Here is a 27,446-nt window from a genome sequence, read left to right as displayed (position 1 = left end):
ATATTCAAAATGGGGTGCTTTTATTTTAGTTTTTAAAGGGCCTGTTAATGTGCAGTTCTAACGCAGATTTTATTTTTAGTCATCTAAGTTCATCTCAGACAGCTCTATGAGGGGGGTTTATGTTAAATGTATTAGTCTTTGTTCAGCGCAGAGCTGCTAAGACGTTCAGTCACATAAACCTGAACAAAAACCATACAGAACAACTTCTCTGGATCTGGGACACAGGAGGATGGTTCTGGCTTGAAGAAAGATGGAGAGAAGGATGAGAAGAAGGGAAGGGAAGAGTAGATGAAAAGTAATTTAAAAAAAGAAGGGGAATGAAATGAGGGGAAGTAGCCGAGGAAATCGTAGCTGAAAACATTTATTTGCTTTTGCAGAAGAACTAATGACACAATACATAACAGTTTTGTGGATATTTATGTGGCAAGGTGGAGAATCGAGGGCCAGGGCAGGATTCGATTCCCAGACTCCCGGGTGAGAGTCACGTGCGCTTACCAGTCAGCCAAAGGGACACCCCTTAGCCAAGTAGCCAGGGCGCATAATCAACCGGGACACTGTGACAGGACGCTCACACTGCCACGTTTAGTTGACTCCATTTCCATTTACGAGATTTTCACGGACTTCAGTGAGGAGTCCAGCATCACAGCCTCTAGACCGTTTGCTCCTCCTTTGCCCACAACATAATTGTAGAAAAGATAATACATAACACCAGTGTTCAAAGGAGCTATACGTGTGTATATATTCACTGTGAGTCAGTCCTAGTTTGAGATTACGGTGAAGGCAGCTTTTGGAAAGAAACATTTGTTTTGTCCTGACACACCTGTAGCACCTTCCTGAAGGCAGCAGATCAGAGCCAGGATTGGAATGGTCCTTGATGATATTCCTTGCTGTGCTGAGGCGACAGGAGGTGTAGATGTCCATCAGAGAGGGGAGCTAATGATCTCCTGTGATGCTGATTCCACTCTCTGGAGCCTCACCCTATCTGCCATGGTGCAGTTGCCATACCAAGCTGTGGTATAGTACATCAGCAGGCCCTTCATGGACGAGACTAGAAGGTGATTAGCTGCTTGTGGTCCAGATTTTGTTTCCTGAGGACTGTTGGGAAGGAAAGTCACTGCAGGGTCTTCTTAACTGATAGGGGTCAAAGTCTGGGGAAGATAGTTCTGGATGTGCAGGAGCATCCGTGTCTCAAAGAACTTCATGATTACCAGGGTGAGGGTTACAGAATGGTAATCACTATGGCGATGGGAGTCTTCTTCAGCATCGGGCTCCCTTACAGCGAGTGGGGTGGTGTTGAGGTGGGAGCAGGGCTGGAGAGGAGTGCTGCTGTTGTGATGTTAGCATTTAACGAAGCAGTCCAGCTCCTCCACCTGATAAACAAGAAGTAAAAATAAGAAGAAGGAACCCCCAAAGACAGATATGTGTTAGTCTTTTGTCTTATTTTAGTTTCAGTAAAGCACACAGTGAAAAAGACTTAACCTCCTGTGTCCCTGCACCTACATGTACAAATATTGGCTCCTTGCACTAGAATATTTTATTCTCTTCAACTTAGACTTTTTTTATTATTTAGAAACATTTGATATTGAATTGAAGGGAAAAATATATTTTATTCGTGTTTTTCTAGGAAACTTGTGAATATTTTAATTAAATTTTATTTTACATCACAGAAAACACAAAGTATGATCTCAGGAGGTTTGGAAATCTCCAAATTTTACCAAGATATTTTATAAATTCAATTATAAAAGACATGGAACAGCTCGTTACTGTTTAAATGTAATTAAGCACAATTTGATGTTTTCCCTCTGCAGATTCAGCTGAAACTATAAACTAATGAAGGAAGTCTGATTCATCACACGTGTGGTTGGTTCAGAGCCAAAACTGAATATAAGCAACACTTCTGATCAAGTCCAAAGTCATAAGGTTCTGTTAGTATGGTGACGGTCTGACAACACTAAAATGATGCTTATCACGCTTTCTGAGCTCATTGATGAGGCCGGCTCAGTGGTCTAGTGGTAGAGTGTCAGCCGTGAGACTGGGAGGTCAGAGGTCAAATCCCAGTTGGGTCATACTTTATGAAAACAGGACCCAATGACTCCCTGCTTGACACTCAGCTGTAAGGTGTTGGATTGGGGGCTAAACCACCAAATAGTTCCCGAGAGCGGCCACAGCTGCAGCTCGCCGCTCCCCACGGTGATTGGTCAGATGTGGAGATGAATTTCACCATTTTGTGTGACAACTATGGGACTTTAATCTTAAAATATTTCATTAAAAGTCAACAAAGTCTAACATTGATACAGTAAATTACTAATTTCTCACTATTTACCCATAAAATTGCTGATGGTGGAAGATAAACACATCTGTTTCATTCCAAACTCATCCTCACATGTTATGCATGATTTTGAAAATATCACCCACATGTAAATTCAAACGTTTGGTCTTAAAAACTAAAATTCCTCACCTGAGTCATTCTGACAGAAGACTCCCAACAGAAAAACACAGAAGAGATTAATATGTTTTAGCTGACAATAAGTCATTTAATGCTGACAAATGGTGCATGCAGCTTCTCATTCCTTAAATAACCATGTGACACGGAATGACAATGCCAGGATTCATCCGGATCAGACTGTGGAAAACTGGTTCAGGGAGCACGATGAGGAGTCGTTTTCACGCGCGGATCGATCGGCCAACACCAGTCTGAAGAGGGCATGCAGCAGATGGACATAATGTTATCAGTGAAATTCATTTGCATGCATAGCACACACACACACACACACACACACACACACACACACACACACACACACACACACACACACACACACACACACACACACAACTCTGAATGGAAGTAAATGTACCTTGTCAAATGTTTACCATACATTGTCAGGTCGTGGGACGTGTGTTGTTTCTGCAGCCGATGTATATCAGGAGTTTGTCCTGTAAACAGAAAGAATAACCCTGTGAGAACTTTTACAAACGTCACTTAGAAAACAATTAAAATGCAGTAAAAACAATGATTTCAAAAATACACTAACAGTGTCTCATTTGTCCCGTTTTTACTTAACCCAAAATTTAAAAAATGGTACAGAAATATGCTTCTTTTTTGCTGTTCTCCTAAATACCTAAAGATATATGATCCGATGCAAAAACAGGAGCCCCTGTTCTCCAAATGTGGTGTTTTGGGAGAATCTCAGGAGATGTTCTTTGTGGTTTTGAATGGAACAAAATCTATTTGGTGTAGATGTTTGAAATATTTCACTAATAAAAAGGCATCGTAAAGTTAAGACGCTCCACAAACATAACCTCTGAGCGTCACCTTATTTAGTCAAGAGCTTTGATTTAGGAAAGAAATGGTTAAATCCAACATCATAAGATTTCATTTGGCTCTTAAACCATATCTGATGTCTGATAACGGAGAAGGGGGGTCAGATGGAGTGGCGCTGCTTCTATCAAAGCCCCACTGGCCCCGAACCCATTAAGTCAGTCGCTCCTCACTAACTGAGCTCAAATCCATCATGAGATTACTTTGAGGAATTCTCCCTTTGACCAAAATAGGAAAGTAAGTCCCGCAGAAATAGCTGAGATTTGAATCCATTTGACTTTACGTGCTTTACTGTGAGAGCTGACTGCAGATCTTAAATAAAACCTATTAGAGTTGATCTTATTTTGGATTGACTTACAAAGAACATATTATGGGATTCATTTGAGTTATTTTTCTTCTTTAAAACAAAATAAAAACCAACCGGTTTACGTGGCTCGTCTGCACGATATTTGTCCAGTTTGGCAGCCTCCCCCCGATGGGAGGGGAAGTGGCTGCTGGTGTCACAAGTGCCACCGTTAAAGAGCTCAAATTTCAGGGATATCAAGATCCAAAAGCAACATATCAAAGCGCGTCTCCTTAAACGCGCCCAGAAGCGCAGACTGGGCTTTAAAAAGGAGACTACTGAGTGTCATTACGGTGGAGTCACGTCTCTCCGCGCGGTGCGTCATGCGCACTTGTTTTGTGGGGATCGTTGGTCAATTTGTGGGAGCGCTGCGTGTGGGAGCGAGGGGACGGGAGGAGATGACTGCTACCACCATCACTTCTCCACTGAGCCATCAGGAGAGAGGAGGGAGACGGCTGCGCGGCGGCACAAGGAGCTGAAAGAAACGCATCCGCGCGCAACAGAGAAAGGACCAAGAGGACGTTGAGAACTTTGACCACTTGTGCGCCTTTACGCTCCGGGTTTTTAACGTTGCGGTGATCAGAAGCCTGCTATGGAGGACGTCGTGAACCAAAATGAGTTTGAGCACTGACAATGTCACAAACTTGTGGAAAAATGGTTCCTCGGAACTCGACTGGGACTCTCTGCAGATCAACTTCACCAACAGCTCTGGGAGGAACCGCACGGAGTTGGTCCTGACCCGGGCCATCCCGCTCGGGTTGGTGCTGGGGGCTTTCATCGTGTTTGCCATCGCGGGCAATATCCTCGTCATCCTCTCCGTGGTGTGCAACAGACACCTGCGGACCCCCACCAACTACTTCATCATCAACCTGGCCATCGCCGACCTGTTACTGGGCACCACGGTGCTGCCGGTGTCCGCCACCCTGGAGATCCTAGACCGCTGGGTGTTCGGCAGGATCTTCTGTGACATCTGGGCTGCGCTGGATGTGCTGTGCTGCACCGCGTCCATCATGAGCTTGTGCGTAATCTCCATCGACCGTTACATCGGGGTGAGCCACCCGCTGCAGTACCCGGGCATCGTGACGGAGAAGCGCGCTCTGCTGGCCATGCTCGGGGTGTGGGTGCTGTCTGTGGTCATCTCCATCGGACCTCTGCTCGGATGGAAGCAGCCGCCATCCCCAGACGACACGGTGTGCCTCATCACGGAGGAGCCGTTTTACGCGCTCTTCTCCTCCCTCGGCTCCTTCTACATCCCGCTCGCCGTCATCCTGGCCATGTACTGCCGCGTGTACGTCGTCGCCAAGAGGACCACTAAGAATCTGGAGGCAGGTGTGATGCGCGAGAGGATGAACACCAGCGAGCTGACCCTCAGGATCCACAAGGGGTCCCAGGTGCACGAGGACCCCAGCGGTCCAGGCGCCGGTAAAGGCCGCGCGCACCAGGCGAGGAGCTCCCTCACTGTGAAACTTCTGAAGTTCTCCCGGGAGAAGAAGGCCGCGAAAACTCTGGGAGTTGTGGTGGGAATGTTTATCCTCTGCTGGCTGCCCTTCTTCCTGGCCTTACCCATAGGTAGGTTCAAAGGTCACAGAGCTTCCACTGTAATTGAAGCTTAAACACACACAGTTCTTTGCACACTGACATTTAGGACGTTATTGGTTAATTCGATTTGGAGAAGAGTCGTTACATTCTGTGGGAAGTTTGATCTTATTTATTTATGTGTATTATAATAAGGTTTTATATGATAATATGGCCCAGTTTCTATTATTAGTTTAGTTGGATTTTTGTAGTAATTTAAAGGATGGAAAAGGTTCTAATCTGCACTTGTTCCAGTGACAGCATGGGTATAAGATAGTTATAATAACACCAGGTGTGTTTAACGTTGTGACCAAATATGATTTTAGGAGTTTTTTTATTTTTATTTAACTTTATTACATTTTTGTTGGTGGCTAACCCTAACCCATCTACTGAGTGGTTGACCAAAAGTCTTAGTAACTGTAAAGCTTTAAGGGCTAGTCGTCCAGTTCAGGAATCTTAATCAGCGATGACACACTTTGGGGAATTTGAGGAGGAATTCTTTGCAGGCTTATCCAAACAGTTGCTGTTATCTTTCCAGTATTCCCTCGGTTTCAGTTCATCTGTGTTTGGATCTCTGCTGTGGTCTCATCCAGGGCCCGCCGACCCAGCAATGACTGCACGCTGCAGCGGGTCTGGTGAAAACCTGCAGAGGAAATTGGACAATATGTTGCAGATAAATGCTCGAGCTGCAAGAGGTTAAGAAAGCAGGAGCAGGAGGCAAAAACCCAAATACTCACTGAACTCTCATTGTGAATTTAGCCCGATTCTTTAACCCCTCTGGGAAATGTCGGCACTTTTGTGAATGTGTGTTTGTGTGTGTGTGTGTGTGTGTGTGTGTGTGTGTGTGTGTGTGTGTGTGTGTGTGTGTGTGTGTGTGTGTGTGTGTGTGTGTTTCCATTATGGTACTGTAGAAGTGTGTTTATGCCCCTGGCTTCAAGCTGCAGCTCATCACGTCCTCACACATTTGTCCTCGGGGAGGAGAGAGTCTCACAGCAAGGATTATTTAGCCTCCAGGCATTTTTAGACACTAAATCTAATTTATCCAAATTTAAAAATCTGAGAGGCTTTAGAGGACAGATTTACAAAGGGAGGGGGGATCAACAGGAGGGGCCTGATTATGCAACACTAGAACAAACTGCCAAGAACACACACACACACACAGAAACACACACACTCTCATGTGTAGAATACTGATACACTGGGACAAAGCTCCATACTGGCTCATTTTATGCACATTTTAAACAAGGTGCATGAAGGAAACCTAAACAAGCTGAGAAATCTCCTTGACAGAAGGAAATTGCTGTGGTTTTCCTCAAAACAGGAAATTTAAATTCATCTTTCCTCTAAAACTTTTTCCAGACAAGAATTGTTGTTCTGTCTTCTTTAAATTTGCACCAGCAGGTCTTCTGTGGGAGTTTGATCTAAGCTGTGAACAGCATAAAACATAAAAGTTATGAACAGAATCAGTGGCAAAGGGCAGCCTTGGCGGAGTCCAACTCTCACCGGGAACTAACCTGACTTAATGCGTGCCAAGCTCTGACACCGGTCATACAAGGACCTAACTGCCCGTATCAGAGGGTCTGGTACCCCATACTCACAAAGTACCCCCCAAAGGGCCCTCGGGGGATGTGGTCAAATGCCTTCTCCAAGACCCTCCATGGTCGTTCTAAATAGCGTATAGAGCTGGTCCAGTGTTCTGCAGCCAGGACAAAAACCTCCTGAGTCCGAGGTTCACCTATCTGATGGACTCTCCTCTCTAGGGGCCTCATTCATCAAATGTTCGAAGAAATATTCCTAAATTTGTTCTTATGAATGAAATTTAGAATGTTTTTACAACAGTTCAAAATCCTGATCCATGAAACATGCGGCGGCCTCCCTTACGCACGTTCCTCCGCACTCGTCTGATGACAAATCCCCCGTGTGCGTGCCCAGGTGCTTGTGATTGTTCTCATCATTTACATACAGCAACGCCCTCAATTAACCATGTTTGGTCACGCTACCTCCTCAGCCCATGAGGAAATTCCTTGCGTTCTGCCCGGAGAAAAAGAAAGCTTGCGAGGTCGAGACACTTTCTGCCGAACTGCAAACGAGCCAAACAAGTTGCAGAGGTTATAAACGCGGTTGGGACACAGGAGAGGTTCCTGCCAGGAATAAATAAAAACTTTAATACGATAAATCGTAGAGTAACGGGCTGTCACTTACATTTTACATTTAAGAATTCTGGATGGTGTTCGTTTTATTTTGAAATGTGTGAGTGCAGCCTCTTAGCTGTCATTCAGTCTGGTTACCGTGACAACGCGTGTGTAATCGGGAAGGAGAGGAGGTTCTGGAGGATTCTTGTTGCTGTAAAATAAAATACGAACTGGAATCGGATTTGTGTGGTTTATCTGTCGCTCCAAGTAAGTACGATTGATGAATGAGGCCCCAGAACTCCTGACTAGGCTTTACCAGGGAGGCTCAGTGTTCCCCCTGTTGTTGGAACACATCCTGTGGTCCCCCGGTTTAAATAGTGGGACCACCACCCCGGTCTGCCAATCCAGTGGAACTGACCCCGATGTTCACGCAATGTTGCAGAACCGCATCAGCCAACACAGCCCTACGACATCCAGAGCCTCAAGGAACTCCAGTCGGATCCCATCCACCTCAGAAGTTTTGACCACCTCAGTGACCTCAGCTGACGAGATTGAAGGGCCAAACCCAAAGTTCCCAGATTCTGCTTCCTCACTGCAAGACGTGCTGGTGGGATTGGGAAGGTCTTGGAAGTACTTTACTCACTGATCCACAACGTCCTGAGTCGAGGTCAGCAGCAAACTGTAAATATTGTTGGTAATTTTAGTTTAAAAAAATCACATAAAAATAATAATGTATTAACAAAATATTAATTAGAACGATTCGTCTGAGTTTAATATGCAGGCTGAACATGAAAATAGTCTCCTGCACCGATCTCCTGCATTAGCTTCGGATAGACAAAAGACGATGACACTAGGATTAGAAGATCCCGACAGATCTACGTCACACTGTCACTGAACATTCATGGACTCACCCATCTCGACTTGCAACGGGGTAGGCTGTTGTTGTTTCAGCGTCCAGGAAACAAGTAGAAGCTAACCATCAGCATTAGCAACTCCACCACACAGCAGAACTCCTCCAGGCTTGTGTTATATGTGGCTGAATTCTCCATGCCGGAACAGACACATCAGTTTTTTCCCCAGGCCTTCAAGGCTTTCATTCCTACTAGAGACCACTGCAAATGTATTAAAAACATGAGAGAAGGACCTCTTTAAAACTTCACCTGAACAATCTCTGAGAACACAAGCTCCATTTTTACACCACACCTGGATTCAATTTTAGCTTTAATGCATTAAAATAGTGAATTCCAGTTTAATCTGGTTCAATGCATCTCAACCCTAGAGGTTAGATTCCTAATCGGGCTGCATTACATACATTAATGGTAACATTTCACCAGAAACCTTAAGGGAACCGACTGACTTTAATCATCTTGTTGTTCTTTTTTCTCCAGTTTCTGTTCAGAACAGAGCCCCCTTTAGCTGAAGGGTAAAACCCATCCAACACCCAACACGTTCAGCAACAAGCTTCACCTCCCGGTGACCGCCACATCTCCCCAGTTTTTAATGCTCAGTTTTAGATTTTCCATCCAGTGTTCTTATTTTTTAAGTCCTTTGGCTGGTCGTTTTAAAAACTCTGCCAGATTTTTCCAGAGGCATCTAGCGTTAAACACGTTGTCCTTTTTAAAGATTTTCTGTTATCTATTACTTTGGTTTTTCAGCCAACTTTTCTCTCTGGTGAGCAATCATGAGTTGGCTAATTACCCCGTTTTACGTTTTACTTCATGTTTTTAATTTAATCTTTTTAATTTGGCTAAGCCAGAATCACAGACTGTTTTTCTTTTCTAACTTCAGTAAATAAAGGAGAGTTTATTAACTAAATTGTTTACATTTTCTAAAATCTTATCAGAACCTAACCCAGGTGTACCATCTCTCTGCAATGTGCGTGCTTCTCAAAAACAGAAAAGAGAGAAAATGTTGTTGTTGTTTTTTTGTTGCAACATTTAGAATTTTGTTGATTTTTTATTTTAAAAAGTATTACCCAACATAAAACAAATATTTAAAAAAATACATGATCTCTTCTGCATTTCTAGATAACATTTTAATAGCTTGTCAAAATTGTTGCCAATGAACTTCTTCCACTAAATATTTAGAAGAACCCGTTTTCCATGAAGAGAAAGAAAAAAATAAAGTATTTTAATGTAACATAAGAAAATAGAAACACTATGAGACGATTGACTAAAACAGGCATGACAAAGTGTGGCCCGGGGCCATATGAGGCCTTTAGAATGATTTTGTGTGGCCCCTGATTGCATCTCTAGAATGTAGTAAGTATATTTTATTTATTTAGCACTCATCACAGACATAGGATCACAAAGTGCTTCACATGGATCAAAACAAATATAACATAAAGTCATAATGATGTCAAAACAGAAATAGATTAACATCAGAAAAAATAAAGTCATAAAATTCAAAAATTTCATAAACAGATGAAAGATTTGAGTTACAAATAAGAAAATTCAATTAAAGATTTAGGTCAAAGTAGCTTTAAATAAAAGGGTCTTTAGCTGTTTGTTTTGCTACGTAAGGATAAAGGAAGATCGTTCCAAAGTCTGGAAGGAGCGATCACCTCGAATGCTGACTGTCTCTCCGGCAGGCTGGTGATGTAACATGACACTCAGATGTGTCTATTTTGGACATATTTTGAGGATTACAAGTATTTTTAATGACCATAAAGTAGTTTTTGTATAATTTAATTTAAACAAAGTTAAAAGTTTGAGGCCCACAAGGATTATTAACTTAAATATTTTCATCCTCGCCTTTGAAAGCTTGGACCCGGACAAAAGTAATGACAACTCCATCATTTCTCAGCGCTTGCTGATTTTAGTGTAATTCTCTATCATGAAAGACGACAGTCATCTGTGTTTCTTCAAGTAATACTACGCTTTATTTATAACATCACCTGACCTTTTCAGAAAAATGGTCCAACAAACTAAACTAAATGTGAATGTAATATATTCAACAGCCACTAGGGACTGTCAACTAAAACTTTTATTGAAACATAAAAGTCACAACGTACTAATGCACATCAGAAAGCTGTGTTAATATTTACATGAAGATAAGCTGATTATCTTCTAAAATGTGTTAAAGATGTGTATTTCAAGTGCAAACATGTCTTCTTACCAATGACTTAAAATGAATCCTAGAAACCAAACATATTGTTCCTCAAACCCAGCGAGTGACTTCGTTCGTCTTCTATAAGAAGTATATGATGGACGGAGAATTATGACAAAGATTCAAACCTAATGAAAGCTAAACCCGTAACAGATCACAGCTCTCTATAAAGAGGTCTATGGGTGATCATGAACAGTGGCAGATCCAGAAATGTTTTTCTGCAGGTGCTATGAAGGAGCTAGTCTTTTTATTGAGGGTGCTATGAAGAAAGTGGTCGTGCGTACCCATTGTTCTCTAAAACACCTTCAACACTAGCAGATACACATGTGTGCACAAAACCTCAACAACACCTGAAACAATCATTAATATACATCATAAACATATGAACAATTGCTGATTTTCCATGAAATCATAAATGCATACAGCCTCACAGAAAACCATCTATAGTGTTGCAAGTTTAGCTAACGTTAGCGTTAGCATTTCCAGCAGCAAAACCCTCGACTGCTGCGGCGGTTGAGGGTTGACTCTCTTCATCCAGATCCATAGGTTTTTGTGGGTCTGAGATCACTTCCAAAGATTCATTCATTTCTGACTGAACCCGTGGAAATGTGGGCAACAAAAAACGATCCATTTTACCACTAGCTCTACCTTTCACTCGTTCGCAGGTGGAAAATTAGGTCAAAGGTTAACATCAATTTCCTGTTTTGGTTTAAGTTTTTACTATCTATATGATAATTTACTGATTATTTTTGTTTTGTGTGTTAAATATTGTCACACGTTAAATTAAAATTAAATTGTAAAAAAACAATAAATCTAATATTTACTTGGGGGTGCTATGGGGGTGCCGTGACTAATCCAGGGGTAGCTATAGCGCTCCCTAGCGCCCCTTGGCATCGCCACTGATCATGAATGCGAGGATAAAGCAGAGAAGGTAGGAGCTGGTGCGTTTCTCCGTTTTCTCCGACGTCAGCAGAGGACTGCATGTGTTATTTCATCACACACACTCTCCTCCCAGAGCAGGAAGTAATATCCTCCATAGGACGAGCAGAACAAGTATAGTACAAACTCTGAGTCCGAATGGGGAAAGAAACCAGTTTTATGTATTGACGGGTGTCTTCTGAGTGTGCTTCTGAAAGACACACCTTCTCTATAGATTCACAAAGGTTTTGACTGATTTTTTAATGTTCCTTTGAGTTGGCAGACTTCCGTGATGTAGGGGTGATTGATGTCTGCTTTCAAGATGGAAAATAATGAGAGCGATCTGTGTCAAAGCTTTCTAGAGTAAAGAGGGCAGCCATGAGCAGCAGGTTCTACAGGGCAGGGAGGAGGAGGTGTGATGGTGAAAAGGTCTGTGGATGTCAACTCCAATTTCCCAAAAATAGCTTCACGCTGTGGCTTTATTGAAAGCCGTGCGCGAGGGCAATAATGCCTCTCAGACCAAGACGAATTAATCATATTTATTGGTGTTAGGAAAGAGGATGCATGAGTTAGGAGAGAGCAGATTGTGTGTGTGTGTGTGTGCGTGCGTGCGTGCGTGCGTGAGTGCGTGTGTGTGTGTGTGTGTGTGCGCGCGTGTGTGTGTGCGCGCGTGTGTGTGTGTGTGTGTGTGTGTGTGTGTGTGTGTGTGTGTGTGTGTGTGTGTGTGTGTGTGTGTGTGGCATTGCTTCTTCCAATTAGTGAGAATAACAGGATGCCTCGTTTTGTTACGATGTTCCTGTGTTTCAGAGTGAGATGTGTGTCCTCAGGAAGGACGTGCAAGCAGTCCTCCTAACAGAAGGGGCGAGACCACAACCAAAAACACACACACACACACACACACACACCCCTTCTGTGGTGATCTGATGTATATTTATACTATTGTCTCACAGCCGAGCCCCTTCCATTCTTCGATACTAAACCCAATTAATGTAAGCACTTCAGAAAGAACAAAAAATGGAATCTGGACAAACAAACTTGTTCCAAACGTGGATGGAGGCGATCAGTCAGTGTTTCCTGCTTTTTATTTATGCTCTTTTGGAATCAGGGGTCTGCAACCTGCGGCTCTGGAGCCACAAGTGGTTCTTTGGACCTTCTACAACGGCTCTGATGTTGGCTAAAAATTGGCTGAAATTTATGAAAAAAAAAATAACTCTTACATTTAGATGTAGTAAAAAATGTGTGTTTAGGCAGCTTTTCAGTTCTTTCATGGAATAATTGCAATAAGTTGTCACAACAGAGAGACACTGAAAGCACCAGTAATATTTATAGATCTGTTTTATTTTATTTTCATTAAAAATTGCCAAATAAAAACTCTTGTGGATATTTACAGAATAGGATGAGGGCCACTGATATGAAAATAATTTTACTTACATCCCGGAAATTAAGTCAGATCCCTCACTTTAATATCATTTTAGCTGGCCTAATTATCTTCTATGCATGGATGTTCATCAAAACAAAATATAAAAAGTTGTGTAACAGTTGCAGCTCTGCAGGTTTTCTTTAGGTTCAGACTTTTGTTTTAGAACGATGGCACGTGAACACAAAGACATTGGCCCTCCTTTGGTTTGTGCTGTTGTCCAGCTTATCCTGGGGGGACGAAGGAACCACATGTCCATATGGTTGAAGTGAGGATTGTTTTTCTCGTTAAGACGTTCATGATTCCAGAGAGAAACTCTGACTCCGCTCAGGCTTTCCGCGAGACTGCTGAAAGCCAGCGATCAAGCTGGGTCTGGCTGCTCCTATTGATTTGACATCACCGCCACAAATTATAGGAACATTTTCCCATCAACAGGAAAGTAGTTTTACACATAGTATTCACTGTCCTCACAAAATAAACAGTTTCTTTTTTTAAAGCGTGAGATAGCAAATATGGAGGCACACGAATAGCTGGCATACAAACACACTGATGCCAAGCTTCAGCATCAAAATGAACGTGAGAATCAACCCTGTCGTATAACCTGTCATGTGTTTATATGTTTTAGAAAGACAGTTTTTCTAGAGAAATCGCTGTAAATATTCCAAACATAACAATAATACATTTTCCCTAATAAAATCCTTATTTGTTGTTTTAATAAAAAAAACTGTTCATGAAAGCAAATAACTCAGAGTAGTTCTCTTCATCTCTGTTATGATGAGAAGTATCATATGTTTCTCCTTTTCTTTCATTTCACTTCAGTTTATTTATTTGGCACTGTTTCACTTAAACCATCTCTGAGCACCAAAGCAAGGAGGTCCAGTTCCTTCTTGAGTGCTTTTACATGAAACTGTAATAAAAACTCATTCATACAGTTCAATCATCAGAGGAAATATGACTTGTTTCTTAAGTTATAATAATTCTATGATCGATACAAAACATCTTCACGAAGTTCTTCGTACCAAATCCTTTCAGTAGTTTGATTCTTGATGTTTTCAGCACCTTCCAGAATGAGCCGTTTCAGGGGGCTCTGGCCGTTCCTCAATACTCAAGAACACAAGTACGTACTTGTGTTCTTGGCAAGTACAGGAGAAAGTCCATTCTACTGAGTACAGGGCTAAGATGGCCTTTGGAACAGAACAGTACTCTGTTGCGTCATGGCAACAAGGGCTGAACCCAGACTCTGGAACTCTCTCCCCCTGAGAATGAGATCAGTGGACTCAGTGGTCTCCTTTAAAAAGTAGCTGAAAACTCCCCCTTCATCACCACCCTCTCCTTATTCTGCTTTCTACCAACTCTGCCTTTCCCAGGATCTACTGATTTCCCTCTTTCCTATTCATTTTCTCTTTTCCTTTCCTGACATTTTTAAATACAAATGTTCAAATGTTTTTCATTTTAATTTTCTTTATCTTTATTGTTTTTATTGTTGTTATTGTGAATCGCCTTGTGATTTTTATCTTGAGAGGAGCTTAATAAAAGATTTCTTTCTTTCTTTCTTTCTTTCTTTCTTTCTTTCTTTCTATATTGTTGTCTCACAGCAAGAAGCTTGTATGTTCTTCTCAATACGTTTTCTCCTGGAACTCCAGCTTCTTAATTAGTGACATTAAATTGATTGTAGCAATCAGTGACTGTCGGAGAAAGATACCAGGTCAGGGCCAGGGCAGCAGTAGCTCACAGGGTAGCGTGGGTTTTCCAGTAATTTTAAGCTTGTAGGTTTGATCCTGGCTCCTGCTAGAGAAGGCTGCTATTGTGTCCTTTGGCAAGACACTTATGTTTATGTTTATGTATTTAGCAGACGTTTTTGTCCAAAGCGACTTACAAGTGATAATCGACATATTGCCCTTGAGGCTAACAACAACAATAACAACAACAACAACATTGACATCAGTCATGGAGAGATGGGAACAAGGAGTGGACAGTAGAGAGGGGGGACGGGTGCAGGGAGGGTGCTAGTTAAGAAGATGCTCTCTGAAGAGCAGGGTCATCAGGAGTTTCTTGAAAATTGAAAAGGAAGCCCCTGTTCTGGTAGTGCTTGGAAGGCCATTCCACATTTGTGGAACGATGCATGAGAAGAGTCTGGATTGTCCTGAGCGTGGGGTAGGCACTGCTAGCCGACGATCCTGTGATGACCAGAGCGGCCGGGCCGAGACGTAAGCCTTTGCAAGAGGATTCAGGTAGATGGGAGCCGTACCATCTCGGACTTTGTATGCTAGTGTTAGCTATTTGAATTAGATGCGTGCTGCTAGCGGTAGCCAGTGGAGCTCAATGAACAGAGGGGTGACGTGTGCTCTTTTTGGCTGATTGAAGACCAGACGCGCCGCTGCATTTCACACTTGTTGCTTGCTGGTGGTGATCGAAGGGACCTGTGGTGTCAGTACGCCCCAAGGCAGCTCTGACTACATTGTGGCTCATCATCATCAGCGTGTGAATGTGTGTGTGAATGGGTGAATGACTAATTGTGTTGTGAAGCACCTTGGGGGGTTGTAAAACCCTAAAGCCTAGTTTATGCTTCTGCGTCTGCGTCATTATGAAGACACACAACGCCACTATCCGTTCTTGCGAGGGCTCTCCAGCAGGCTTGCAAGGAACGACAGAGTCAAACCCACTTTTCTTAACATCCGTCTAACAAGACAGAGCACACCAGTTTGTGATTGGTCAGGATGACGCTTTCGTTAACAGCGCCACCATTGCACTCTCAAAAATATAAAGAGAGCCGAAGATATCTAGCAGCAGACACGAAGCAGGTCAAAGAATACTTAGTGGAAAAACAAAAATACGAACGTTGTGCTCACCTGTGACTGGAGAAGTAAAAAGATACGCAGGAAGTTTTTTTATTCGTGGACAGAAATTACAGTAAATGTGGATTTAGAGGTGGCGAGGGCATGAAGAGGTGGGGGAGAATGAGGGCAAATTTGTTCATGTTGAAAAAAATACATAAATTACAATATAAACACAATAGTATTATACTATCTTTGACCGGATACATGACAAGATACCCCAGAAAAAGCTACGCCCTCTGTTGTCCTGGGGGGAATTGCTTTGCAACACTTCCCTGGAATACAGAGAAGTCTGAAGGCAAAACGTCTCCGTCTGTGCATCTCTTCCTTGTGGAGCTGATGAAGAAGCATAGGCTTAAGAAGGCGCTATACAAATACAGGCCATTTATCATTTAGCTCTCCACATTTAAACTGAGAAATAAGCGGTACATGAATAAATGTACTTTTTAATTTTATTAGTAAAATGCTGCTTAGGAGACCATTAGTGGTATGAGTCTCCACCCTAAGACTGGGAGATTGTGGGTTCAAATCCACAGTCGGGTCATAACAAAGACTTTCAAAAAATAAGACCCAATGCTTCCCTGCTTGACGCTCAGCAATAAGGGCTTGGACTGGGGGGCTAAACCACCAAATGCTTTCCGAGCGCGGCCGTGTCTGCAGCTCATCACTCCCCCAGGGATCGGTCCAATGTGGAAAACAAATTTCACACACCAGTGTAACAATTAGCAGGACTTTAACTTTAGGTTTACAGGAGCTTTGTGTTATTTTCACTTGTGATATTTAATTGATGGTCCTTAACCCTTTGGTGCATAATGGTCACTACAGTGGACAGGTACTCAAAATTGTTATTTATTTGTTTTTGCTAGTAAGCACAGCTGTTGAAGACTTTATTGCATTTGAGCCCCTCCATTTGGACTTCAGTAAGTCAAGCCAACATATTTCATGCTCAGAATGCACGCTGTCCACTGAGCTGGACATGTAATAAATTATTTGTAAATTATAAAATTTTACAAAAAATGTTTGTTGAAATTTGTTTCATTCACACCTGAAGACAAATGAAAAAAATTGTAAAAAAATCATGGTTGAAGGTTTCATAATTCATGCATCAAAGGGTTAAAGACGATCATCAAGTTCAAGTTTAACACTCGGTTGTAGGATTTTTCTTTTTCTTTGTTGAGAAGCCAAATAACTGTTAGGTAGAATTAATTATAGGAACTGGAACCAGTTTCAAACTCTGAGCTGGTTGCTCCGTTATTATACGTGTTCCCATTTTTACACAATGTTTGGTTCAGATTGATGCTGAAATGCCAACTTTTCTCTAAACCTGATATTCTCTAGGGCTGAAAAATGCACTGCCATCATCACTATCTCAATCTGCATTATATCAGGATTGCAATGAACTGTTTGGATCTCAATAAATAAATCACAAACTGTTATAATTTCAGTGGCATACATTTACATGTTGATCTGATGGACCCTTCATCTGGCTTTGATGAGAGTGGCTGGAAAAACGAAGACTCTGGATCTCCATCATACTGACTAACAGGCTGTCAGTTTTAGTCTGAAGACCTATTTTAACAGATGATATATATATATAAATATAAATATATAAATATAAATATATATATATATATATACATATTATTTTGTGTGATGGTGAACCAAGTCTAGAAATCCAAATAATTTAATTGTAAAGCCAGGGAATTTGTATGCCCCAGGTACCCAACTTTATCAATGACTCGTATTTACTGAAAGTGGGTATAGTGCACTTTTGTAACAGTTTCCCCAGATACAGTAAGTGAAATATGATAAAACTAATGAGCAACACAGAATGCAGAGGGAATAATAAAGGTTAATATGTATAATACTTTTTCTTAGTGTGGATATTAAAGAGTTAAAGAGCAAGTCACTCCAAATCAACATTTTTTTGCTGATGAACTGTATAAATGAGTGTCTGATCGTGCTGCAGACACGTGTAGTCACTAATTCGGCACTTTAGTGCATCTTAGTTAAAATTAAAATATTCTGCCTAAAACTGTCAGCGATGCACCTTCGTCAGGCAAAAGCTCTACACTGCATTCGAATTTAAATCTGCCATCGCTATTGGCTAAGAGGTACACTATGATGTTAGATTGTACATTATGATGTTACAATGTTGTGAGTGTGTGTATTTGTTAGTGGCTCCGCCCTCTCGGTCTGCTAGGCAACAGCATTTGTTGCATTTTTCAAACAGGAAGTGGGAGTTGAGTAAGAATCTGGTAGGGGGTGACTTGCTCTTTAAAGATGTGTTATCAGATAGGCCCTCTCAGCTCTGGCACCAACTTTGTGATGTTCTGTGATTTTTATCTCATATAGGATCGTTAAGTTTGTGGTTGTAACATCTGGTCATCATATGGGTCACTGGGTTACTTTAAAATTATACACAGTTTGTTGTACTACCCAGGGACGTAAACAACAGGTTAAATGACTCTGACCCCCTCACCAATCTGTCAAAAGGCTTCAGATCTTCACGAGAAATACCCGCCAGAAAAAAGAAAATACACAAAATTTTGTCCTGAAGCAATCAAAGCCGGTTCTGATCTTCAGGACAGTAACAGAAACTGACAAACATGTGAAGGTGGATGAAAAAAACCTGGATAAAATGTCCTTCTTCCTAACTCCATGATGAATCCTGATCAAACGTATAACTCTCACAGTCACGCAGACACGTCTAAGTGTGTTTCCAGAAGGGAAAATATGACCTGAAAGTACCAACTACTCTGAACAGACTCATTCACTGGCAGTGGAGGAGGCCAAGACACATTCAGACACCTTTCTCTGGTTTCATCTCAGTCTGGTATCCACACACACACACACACACACGCACATGCATGCATGCACATGCACACACATGCACGCACACGAACATGCTCACACATACACACGCGCACACACACAAACATGCACATGCGCACATGCACACACACAAACACAAACACATGCACACACACACACACACACACACATGCATGCACACTTTTGAATCTTGAGGCTTTGCGGCGGACTCCCTGTGCTAAAGTGTTCCTGAGCATCGTAGCTCAGAGGACAGTCCTCAAATCTACCACAGAGGCCTAGAGCTCTCTCTACTCTGAAATCCACCCAGAGTCCAGGTGGATTTAGACAAAAAGGCCTGAAACGTGGGTCAACTCTTCTGGGACACAAGTCAGAGCCTGATCTGCCCTGGCTGGGTTGTCTGATGCTGAAAGACCTGAAACACCCGAGGATCCCAGGAAACATCTAGCCACGTTTACATGCCCATATTTAATCAGATTGAATGCCCAATCAGATCGAAAATTCTGCATGTAAACATGTCAATCGGAATATTCTGATCCGATTCGGCCCGATTGAGAGAGGTGGTTTATTCCGTTCTTCATTCCGATTGACGTGCATGTGCACAGCCATTTGGATTGTTGGGGTAAAATAATGCCCACTGTGCATGTGTGCAACAGCGAGCGGGCCTCTCTGCTGTCATTTGGACTGCCTGACTTCAAAAATGACGGCGTAATTAACGAGCGGCGGCTTTTAAATGCGACGACAAGCCGTCCCCGTTTCAGTAATATTTAATTCAGAACTTGCATTTTGTGGAAGTAAAATAAAAATCTGATTATTGCACAAATCATTCGACAAACATGTTCAAATCTGTACTGGAAATACGCAGGTTTATTGCAGGGGCTGCAGCGCACGGATCCCCGTTTCTGTCAGCTTTGAACGCAGCAGCTTCTGCAGCAGGTGATGGAGGCGCGCTTGTAAAGAACACAGGATAATATGGGTTTTACTGACCTGATTGGAGGCTGATATTGGGTAGGAAAACGTCCTCGGTTAAATACTCTGGACGACAGTAAAGTCCGTGTTAAAAGCACGTAAATGCAGATGACCTGAGATGCGGTTCTTTAATGATGAACACAGGCTTCTAAACTTTCTGAACATCTTCTGTTATTTTGTTTGAACAGATTTTTCTCAACAGTTTCAGCTGATTGTCACATTATTAATAATAAGCCACAACAGAGCTCAGTAATAAAACATGAGTCTAACCCCCCACCCCCCGCTCTGTGCCGCAGCGCAACGCAACAGCACAGCTGTCACTTCAGACCCGCGGACCAGCTGATCAAGAGGCAGAGACATAACCTTCCCTTATTTTAATCAACAATAAAATGCAGCAAAGCATAGATCTGCAGTTATTCACTGAAGAAAACGTAACTTCTATGAGCTAAATAAAAATATTAAATTGAATAAATAAATCAGGAAAGCAGGAAGAATAGTTATTTCTGTTTTTACATTTTTCATTTCGTTTCATGGCGTTTGTTTACAATTTTTCTTTCGGGAAAGGCAACTCTGCACATGCTCAACCTATTTAATTGGATTAAATGCTTGGTGCGTATGTACGCACGGCATGATCGGATCGGAAATTCCGATCAACCAAGATTTCAATCGGATTGAGGAAATTTGGCACATGTAAACGCAGCTAATGTGTCCCAACCCCGCAGCTGTATGATTCACACTTATGATAAAAGAAGTTGTGTAACCAACATGATGGAGCTTGTGTTTACACAAAAATGTTAGTCCAGTGAGCAAGGCACCACAGGGAGTCGAACCCAGTCTCATTACTGAGAGCACCCTCACCAGTGCCTTTAGCTTGTTGTCGTGACATTAACTAGTGCAGAAGAGCCGTCCATTTATCCATCCACTATCATCCGTCTATCCAGGGTTGGGTCACAGGCAGAGGGGAAGAAAAACCTACATAAAGCATAACTTTATTAATAAACTGTTGTTTAAAACACACGTGTTTGTTGTTTCAGTGTAAACGAAGCTGCCAGCTGTCTACTCCCATAAAGGTGTTAGAATCACTCTTAGTCTGACCCCTCTCCTGAGACCCGTCAGTCATGCAGACCCACCAGAGGCTGCTGGCAGACCTGAACAACACAGACCTCAGGATCACAGAGGCACGCAAACCCCTCCATCTTGTTAAGGTGTTGATTCAGCGAAGGGGAGGCTTTTTTTTTTTACCATTTTAGTTTTTTATGAAAAATTACAAACAGAAAAACAAAATAATTAATGAAGTTCAAAGAAAGAAAATTAAATCTAACATGTTAGAATGACTCGAAAGGTTGGCGTCTGCAGGAAGGTGTCAGATGAATTCTGTTACCTCCTCCGGAGCAAGTTTATGTAGATGTGGTTTCTCGTCTAAAACGTCTTAATTATCTGAAGGTTGCACCATCTCAAAAGCCAGGTCAGTTAGAAGGACGTTGATTTGGTTCTCTGTCTCAAACCCAGACAGCAGGTCAGAAAACGGCAAGTTCTGCAGCGTTTCCCAACCTGCCGTGGTTAGAGCCGTAAACAAGTCCTTCTTTTTGTTACGTTTCTTTTTCACTTTCAATTTTTTTAGGATTAATATTTTCACTCTCTTCCAACAGTTCTGTAATGTCAGATGGTTGAATAAATTCAGAAATCTTGTCCTTTGATGGGATGTCCTCTTTCTCCAGGTCTGTTTGTATTGGAGAAACTTCCTGTTCTGAGTTTGATTTTGAAGTGTTTCAGCATCTGTGGACGTTTCTTGAGCCTGCCGTTGCATGATTTTACGTTCTGGGGGAACAAACTCTTCAGAAACAACTCCATCAACAGTATCTTGGTTCAAATTGGTCTCTGTCTCACACCGAGTGTTTCTTATGTGAGAACTTTCATTTGGGAAATCTTGGAGAATCTTCACATCCAAGATTTCTTTGTTTCCAGTTTCTGGTTGTAATCTACAAACTACCTCTGGCTCAGAGATATGGTGTTCAGTCTGAGTTGAAATTTACACTACAGTGTATCATTCATCCATTCACACACACATTCACACACTGATGGTGATGAGCTACGATGTAGCCACAGCTGCCCTGGGGCGCACTGACAGAGGCGAGGCGCCATCGGTCCCTCCGACCACCACCAGCAGGCAAGGTGGGTTAAGTGTCTTGCCCAAGGACACAACAGCAGAACTCTCTGTCCGGAGCCGAGATCGATATCCTCTTGTTTCCTCAGCTTGTTAACCAGATAAAGAATGGTGGCATTTTTCTCCTCTATTTCTTTCTGTAATCTATCAGAAAGAAAGTCTTCCAGGATTTCTCTGCAAGCAGAGGAATGATTTTCCTGAGAAACTGCTTTGCGTTCCTTCACCATGCTGACTTCTGTGTAGAATGGTTCTTCATAAATGGGATCGTAGGGATAGATTATAATTCCTACGTCTGGTAATTCACCAACTTCTTGTTTGATCATGTCACTCCAAAGAATTTTGTTGGATGGAAATTCAAACTTTGAAAGATAATTACCTGATGCCATCTCAAAGCTTCACAGTTGTAATATTACAACATCAGATTTAAGTCTACAAAAATAAACCTTCCCCATTTTTTTCTTTTTAAAACCACATTTACATTGCTAATAGGTCCTATTGTTCAGTTCTGCAACACTATTGGCTGTTAAAATGTGTAAATAGGCCCGTTTATCTGGCCTCCTAGAACAACATGTGGAAGGTTAAAAAAAGATTTTGCAGTTGTTTTCTAAATTTGGGTTTCTGGGGGTTAAATGGTGTGATGTTCACAAACTCTTTACAAAAGTTCAGGTCAGACAGCAAAAATACGATGTCTTCTTCTCAAGTGCACAGAGAGCTCTGACTGAGCCTGGAGCTAGTTCTCACCTATAGACTCTAGATGATAATGTCATCAAAGGAGCCCTGTTGTGTTTGTTTCTGTTGCTAAGGAACGGGTACAGGTAAGTAATTGAAATAAAGCATTAACGCACAGTATCATAAATGCATGATTACATGAAACAAATTCATGAATACATGAATCCTTAAATGCTTGGATACATGAATGAATGCATAAAAAAATAAGAAACTAATGGATTAATAAATGAATTCTTGAAAATAAAATGTATGCATCTATTAATTGTCAATTAATAAATTAACAAATTAATAGATTAATGCATGAAAAAATGTGTGCATCAATAAATTCATTAATTAATGCATGAATACAACAATACATTTTCTAATTATTAATGCATTAAATAAATATTAATTAATGCACTAATAAAATAATTAATTAATGCATGAATAAAATAATAGTTTATCTAATTATCCATGCATAAAAAATAATGTATGAGACAAACAATAAATTCACTCATGAATAAAAAATAAATGAATGCATGAATAAAATAAGAAATCAATGCATGAATTTAAATAATAGAGTATCTAATTATTAATGCATGACTAAAAGACATGTGATAAGTAACAAATGAATGCATGAATAAAAACAATTAATTTTTGCATGCTGGAGATAAAAATGACAAAATTATCATGGCACAACCAATCTGATTTAGGATCATATTTACCTATTTAACCTGACACACTTTACTGAACTGTTCAAGCAGCCAATCTCATACTTTTTAAGAAGACTGGCATGCTTCTGTCTGTCTGTCTGTCTGTCTCTCTGTCTGAATATCTGTCTGTCTGTCGTGCAATAAAAGGAGCTAATTTCACACTTGAAATCCCGAGATTACAATGCATCCTCAGTCTCTGCAGGAGTTTGATAATAACAAACGAACGTGGGTCGGTTTAATTTAAGAACTGTGCATATCTGCTTGCTCTCAAACACAGACTCAGTGTTTGTCTCACACTAATCTGTCTCTCGCTGTGCTGGACTCTTTTTGTCTTTCTCTCCTCACCTCCAGCTTCTAACAGGTCCTTGTCTTTTAACGCTCTGACACATGTGAGCAGAAAGTCTCACAAGAGGAGCAGGTTAAACACGTTCATTTAGGTTTCTGCTTTAGCGGCTTGGCGGTGGAGGTGTTTCTGGAGTGTGTTCCTCTTTAATCAGCCTTGTTGACTTTTACACACAGCATCAGCCTTTGTGAATCTTTAGTAAATAAGTGACATCACAGCCTGCCACTAATGGAACTTCAGGTTTATTTATGTTTATTGTCTAATGGGATGAATTAAAAATATAAATTACTCCCTTTATATTGTTTTTGAGAGTTAAGTGCATAATCTGTTGAAACCCATTTTAAATCATGTAAAATCTGTATAGCAATGTTGTTTAAATCTGAACTCTTCCATTTTTTGCCTTTTTTAAATAAAGGATGCCACTTGCTGGCTGCAGTGGGACCTGCAACCTGAAATCAATCTGAATCTGGGAGCTGCCAATCAGAAACAGCTCGACTCGCATTTCCCTTCCATAAACTAGACATCAGACATCGTGTTAGAGATATATGCTGAATCATTTTTATCAGGCACATTTGGTCAATGGGATCAACTCTCTCATCTGAAACTTGATATTTAAATCGTTTTTAGAGATTAGAATAAAAATGTGTTTTCAGTGTTGAGCTCATATAAAAACAGATTGGTGAAACTAACCCGGGAACTGCTAAAAGTTGCATTATTTTCAATGAATTTGTGTTTTTATAAAAAAAAATATTTGTTTAATATGTTAAAAATAGAAAGACTCCATTCTAATAAGGAAAATTGCTTCATTTTGTTTTGTTGTTTTTGTTTGTTTTTCTTACCGTTTTGTTTTTACCTATTTCAAAATTAAAATTTAGAGCAAAAGGGTACTGTACGTGCTCAAGGAAAAACATCACAATAAGTGTTATTGAGGGGTATAATTTTTATGAAATGCATTGCTAAAAGAGTCTGACTTCAAGTAAACTGGTGCTAAAAATACAATAAATTATATCTAATGCAGATGTTTGACCAATGCAACAGATTTTAAGGATTTTTTTATTTGGTCGTGACAAATTACTCTCAGTTAGATGTTACATGTAAATACGTAAAAAGATTGTTTGCTACTTCATGAAATATCTTTACTGTGACCATGTTCAGTGTTAGGCACCTTTAGATCACAGGATCTTTATCTCTCTTTGTTGGATTAAAGGCTGATTGGTTTTGCTGTAATCAGCTCAGTTTAGCATCAAACCTGGGACCAGAAGTGGAAACTAAAATATCTGCTGGTTGCCTGGCAACTAGTCCAAGAAGAAATTGAGGACACAATCTTTTAAGTGACAAATTCTCTTATTAGGGAAATACGATTCAGCCTGGTTTTCGTTCTCTATATAATTAATTTTTTTTCATTAAAACAGAAACTAAATAATCCTTCATAGTTCCTTTGTAGCTTTAAGCAAAACGTAACAAATAAAAAAGTTTTATGTATCCTTGTGTTTTGGAAAATATTGTATTGCTAAACATATTTCCATAATTCTCCCAACCTTAGTGAATCTGGTTTCTCTGTCTGATGATGATTAGATTACATTTTACTGACAAGAAGCCAGTTGGGCATATTAACCCAACCACACACAGATTAAGTACAAAACATGACAAGTTTACCTTTAATCCAGGTGGGACTGTCTCCCATAAACCTCTTAGTGAAAACACGATTTCCACCTTCTTCTTACACCTTTTGACTAAATCGTTCTTCCAGAAACAAGGAAGATACTTTTGCTCAGACATCAGCTGAGTTTTTCCCTCTTCTAACCAAAAGCAGACATTTAGTTTCAGAGTGGACATGCCTTTTGTAACTTGTCTGTTTTCCTTTGCTGTCTTCAGGATCTTTCAATGTGAACCTACGGCCTCCAGATCTCCTGTTCAAAGTAATCTTCTGGCTGGGATACTTCAACAGCTGCCTGAACCCCATCATTTACCCCTGCTACAGCCGTGAGTTCAAGCTGGCCTTCATCCGGATCCTGAGGTGCCAATGTCATCAGCAAAAGCGTCCCGGCTGGAGAGCCTACAACTACCGCTCCTCAACCTTCAGATCCTCTGGAAACTCACGCAAAGGCTCCACAGACCACAACGCCAGCTGGCTGAACGGCAGCCAGCGCACTCTGCCATCCTCGGCCAGTCCGAGCCCCAGCTACCTGAGCAAGGGCCTCCCTCCTTGTCCTGAGGGGGAGACGTTATACATTTGGGGAGCAACCACTCCAAGTCCAACTACACCCAACCTGCTGCCTGGCAGCCCCGCAGACTGCCAGCAGGGGGTGCTGAGAGTGGAGGTAAGAGAAAGAAAAACGCCAGAGGAGACATCTGGAGGTGTTTTCTCATTTTCTTTTGGGAACATCAAAGACATGGGAGGGCTGAACAAGGACAGAATCAGTCCTGATGACAAAGTGTGATTGATTCCTCTGAGGGATCTAGTCACAGCACGGATGTAGAACTACACAGGTTCCTCTGTACGATTTGTGGTCATCCATCTGTCGGTGGAGCGTCGTCAGTGATCAATGTGAAGATAACCGAGTATTGTTTATGCTGCTGTTTCACAGGTATTTTCACCACATTTCTGTATCTGTGGCTGACGAGGACTAAACATGTCTTCCCGTGTAGAACAGCTGATGGAGTCTGAACCCGAAAGTTCCTCCTCTCGATTTAAGTCCTCACCTTCTCTGTAAAACAAGTAAAAAAACTTGACTGTAAAAAAGTGTGAAAAGATAAAGGATCACTTTTCTGCTGCGGCCACTTGATATCTTATATTGTGAAAATAAAGTATAATCTGTTTCTGTTGTGCGCACAATCATCAGATGTGTTGTTGGTATGTTTGTAGAAATGTTATAAATAAATAAAATCTAAATTTTCCTCATAACGATTTATTCAGTTCTGTGTTTTTTGTTTAAGCATAATCATAGACTGTTACTGGAGAAATACGTTTTCTGTTGTTTCTGATAAGTTTTTCTAACTTTTGGAAAAGAAAAACAGATATTTAGCTTGACTATTTGTGGCAGGATTGTTTACAAACCATACTGACAATAAAACTGGGTTAAATATAATGAAAATGTCTCAAAACTACTTTTATTGTCATAACATAAATAAACAGCAAAGACAGGTGATGCTTTAGGTAGCGCCTTGCACCTGGGTTTTATCCTGTTGCAAAATCTTATTCATTACTTTGATTTCTGATCTAAGAGAGTTCCTTGTCGTCTGGCGCTGAACTGATCAGTTTGTCTTTTTCTGCAGGTGTCTTTCGGTTTCTTTAGTGATGACGGATCAAGGTATTGATTTACCTTCAACGGTAACTCAGGTAAATTTACCTTAATAAATAAAAAACAATAAGCCAGTGTCAAAGATCATGTTGGAGGAAAGCTAACAAGTAAAAATGGGGTTTCAAGCCAGATTTAAACACTTGAAGAAATAGAGCCTGCTTTATTGCCATAGGGAGCTCGTTCCAAGGGGTTGGTGCCATTACTGAGAAGGCCCTGTCCCCTCTCGATCTCACATTAGAGCGTGGGACTTCCAGCAACATCTGCTCAGCAGAGTGAAGGGCCCAAGAGGAGACATGTCTGTGTGTTGATGCGGATAGCACTGCCCTGCAAAGCCACATACACATACAAAAAATCTTAAATCTTGCCCAATAATTTACTGGGAACCAGTGCAGAGAATCTAGTACAGGACTAACGTGATCCCTCCTTGTCCCAGTCAAGAATCTGGCAGCAGAGTTCTGTATAAGTTGGAGCTATGCAACTGCAGCCTGACTTAGTACAGCATTGCAATAATCAAGGCAGGACATGATTAAAACACACAACGCTGTTTCCAAACCATTTGAACCCAATAAAATGAGTGACATCTGCTGGCCAGACTTCAACATAGCATTAGCACGACACACAAAAGGCCAATGTATGCAGCAATAAAGTTTTTTTTTTTTTTTTTTTTTTTTTTCCCCCCCCGTGTCCTGTCTGGCTGTGAAGCAAACAGAATTAATGTCTGAATGCTGATGACAAGCCTTACAGATTTACTCTCAGGTGGAGCATC

The 27,446-nt window shown here is 41.2% G+C and overlaps 1 protein-coding gene and 1 long non-coding RNA gene across 2 annotated transcripts; one reads left to right on the top strand and one right to left on the bottom strand.

The window, feature by feature from the left end:
• Positions 1–348: 348 nt before the first annotated feature.
• On the bottom strand, positions 349–3,875 carry LOC107375540 (uncharacterized). The gene is made up of 4 exons (XR_001571711.3): positions 3,744–3,875; positions 2,859–2,937; positions 2,459–2,694; positions 349–1,370 (listed from the first exon to the last, which is right to left on the bottom strand). It is a non-coding gene; the product is annotated as an uncharacterized lncRNA (long non-coding RNA).
• A 404-nt stretch (positions 3,876–4,279) lies between these two features.
• Positions 4,280–26,286, top strand: LOC107375503 (alpha-1A adrenergic receptor). Its single transcript, XM_015944065.3, has 2 exons — positions 4,280–5,234; positions 25,254–26,286. The coding sequence occupies exons 1-2, from the start codon at positions 4,280–4,282 to the stop codon at positions 25,817–25,819; spliced, it is 1,521 nt and encodes a 506-aa protein (XP_015799551.3). The 3' UTR covers positions 25,820–26,286.
• The last annotated feature ends 1,160 nt before the right edge of the window (positions 26,287–27,446 follow it).

This window comes from Nothobranchius furzeri, chromosome 1, assembly GCF_043380555.1.
Source record: "Nothobranchius furzeri strain GRZ-AD chromosome 1, NfurGRZ-RIMD1, whole genome shotgun sequence".
Taxonomy (NCBI): Eukaryota; Metazoa; Chordata; class Actinopteri; order Cyprinodontiformes; family Nothobranchiidae; genus Nothobranchius; species Nothobranchius furzeri.
This window is presented reverse-complemented; position numbering and strand designations above follow the sequence as displayed.

What these genes read in the sequence shown, in the direction of transcription:
- LOC107375503 (XM_015944065.3), top strand. Translation starts at nt 4,280, where the DNA reads ATGAGTTTGAGCACTGACAATGTCACAAACTTGTGGAAAAATGGTTCC. An exon ending in CTTCCTGGCCTTACCCATAG is followed by an intron (nt 5,235 to 25,253) that starts GTAGGTTCAAAG and finishes TGCTGTCTTCAG; the next exon opens with GATCTTTCAATGTGAACCTA.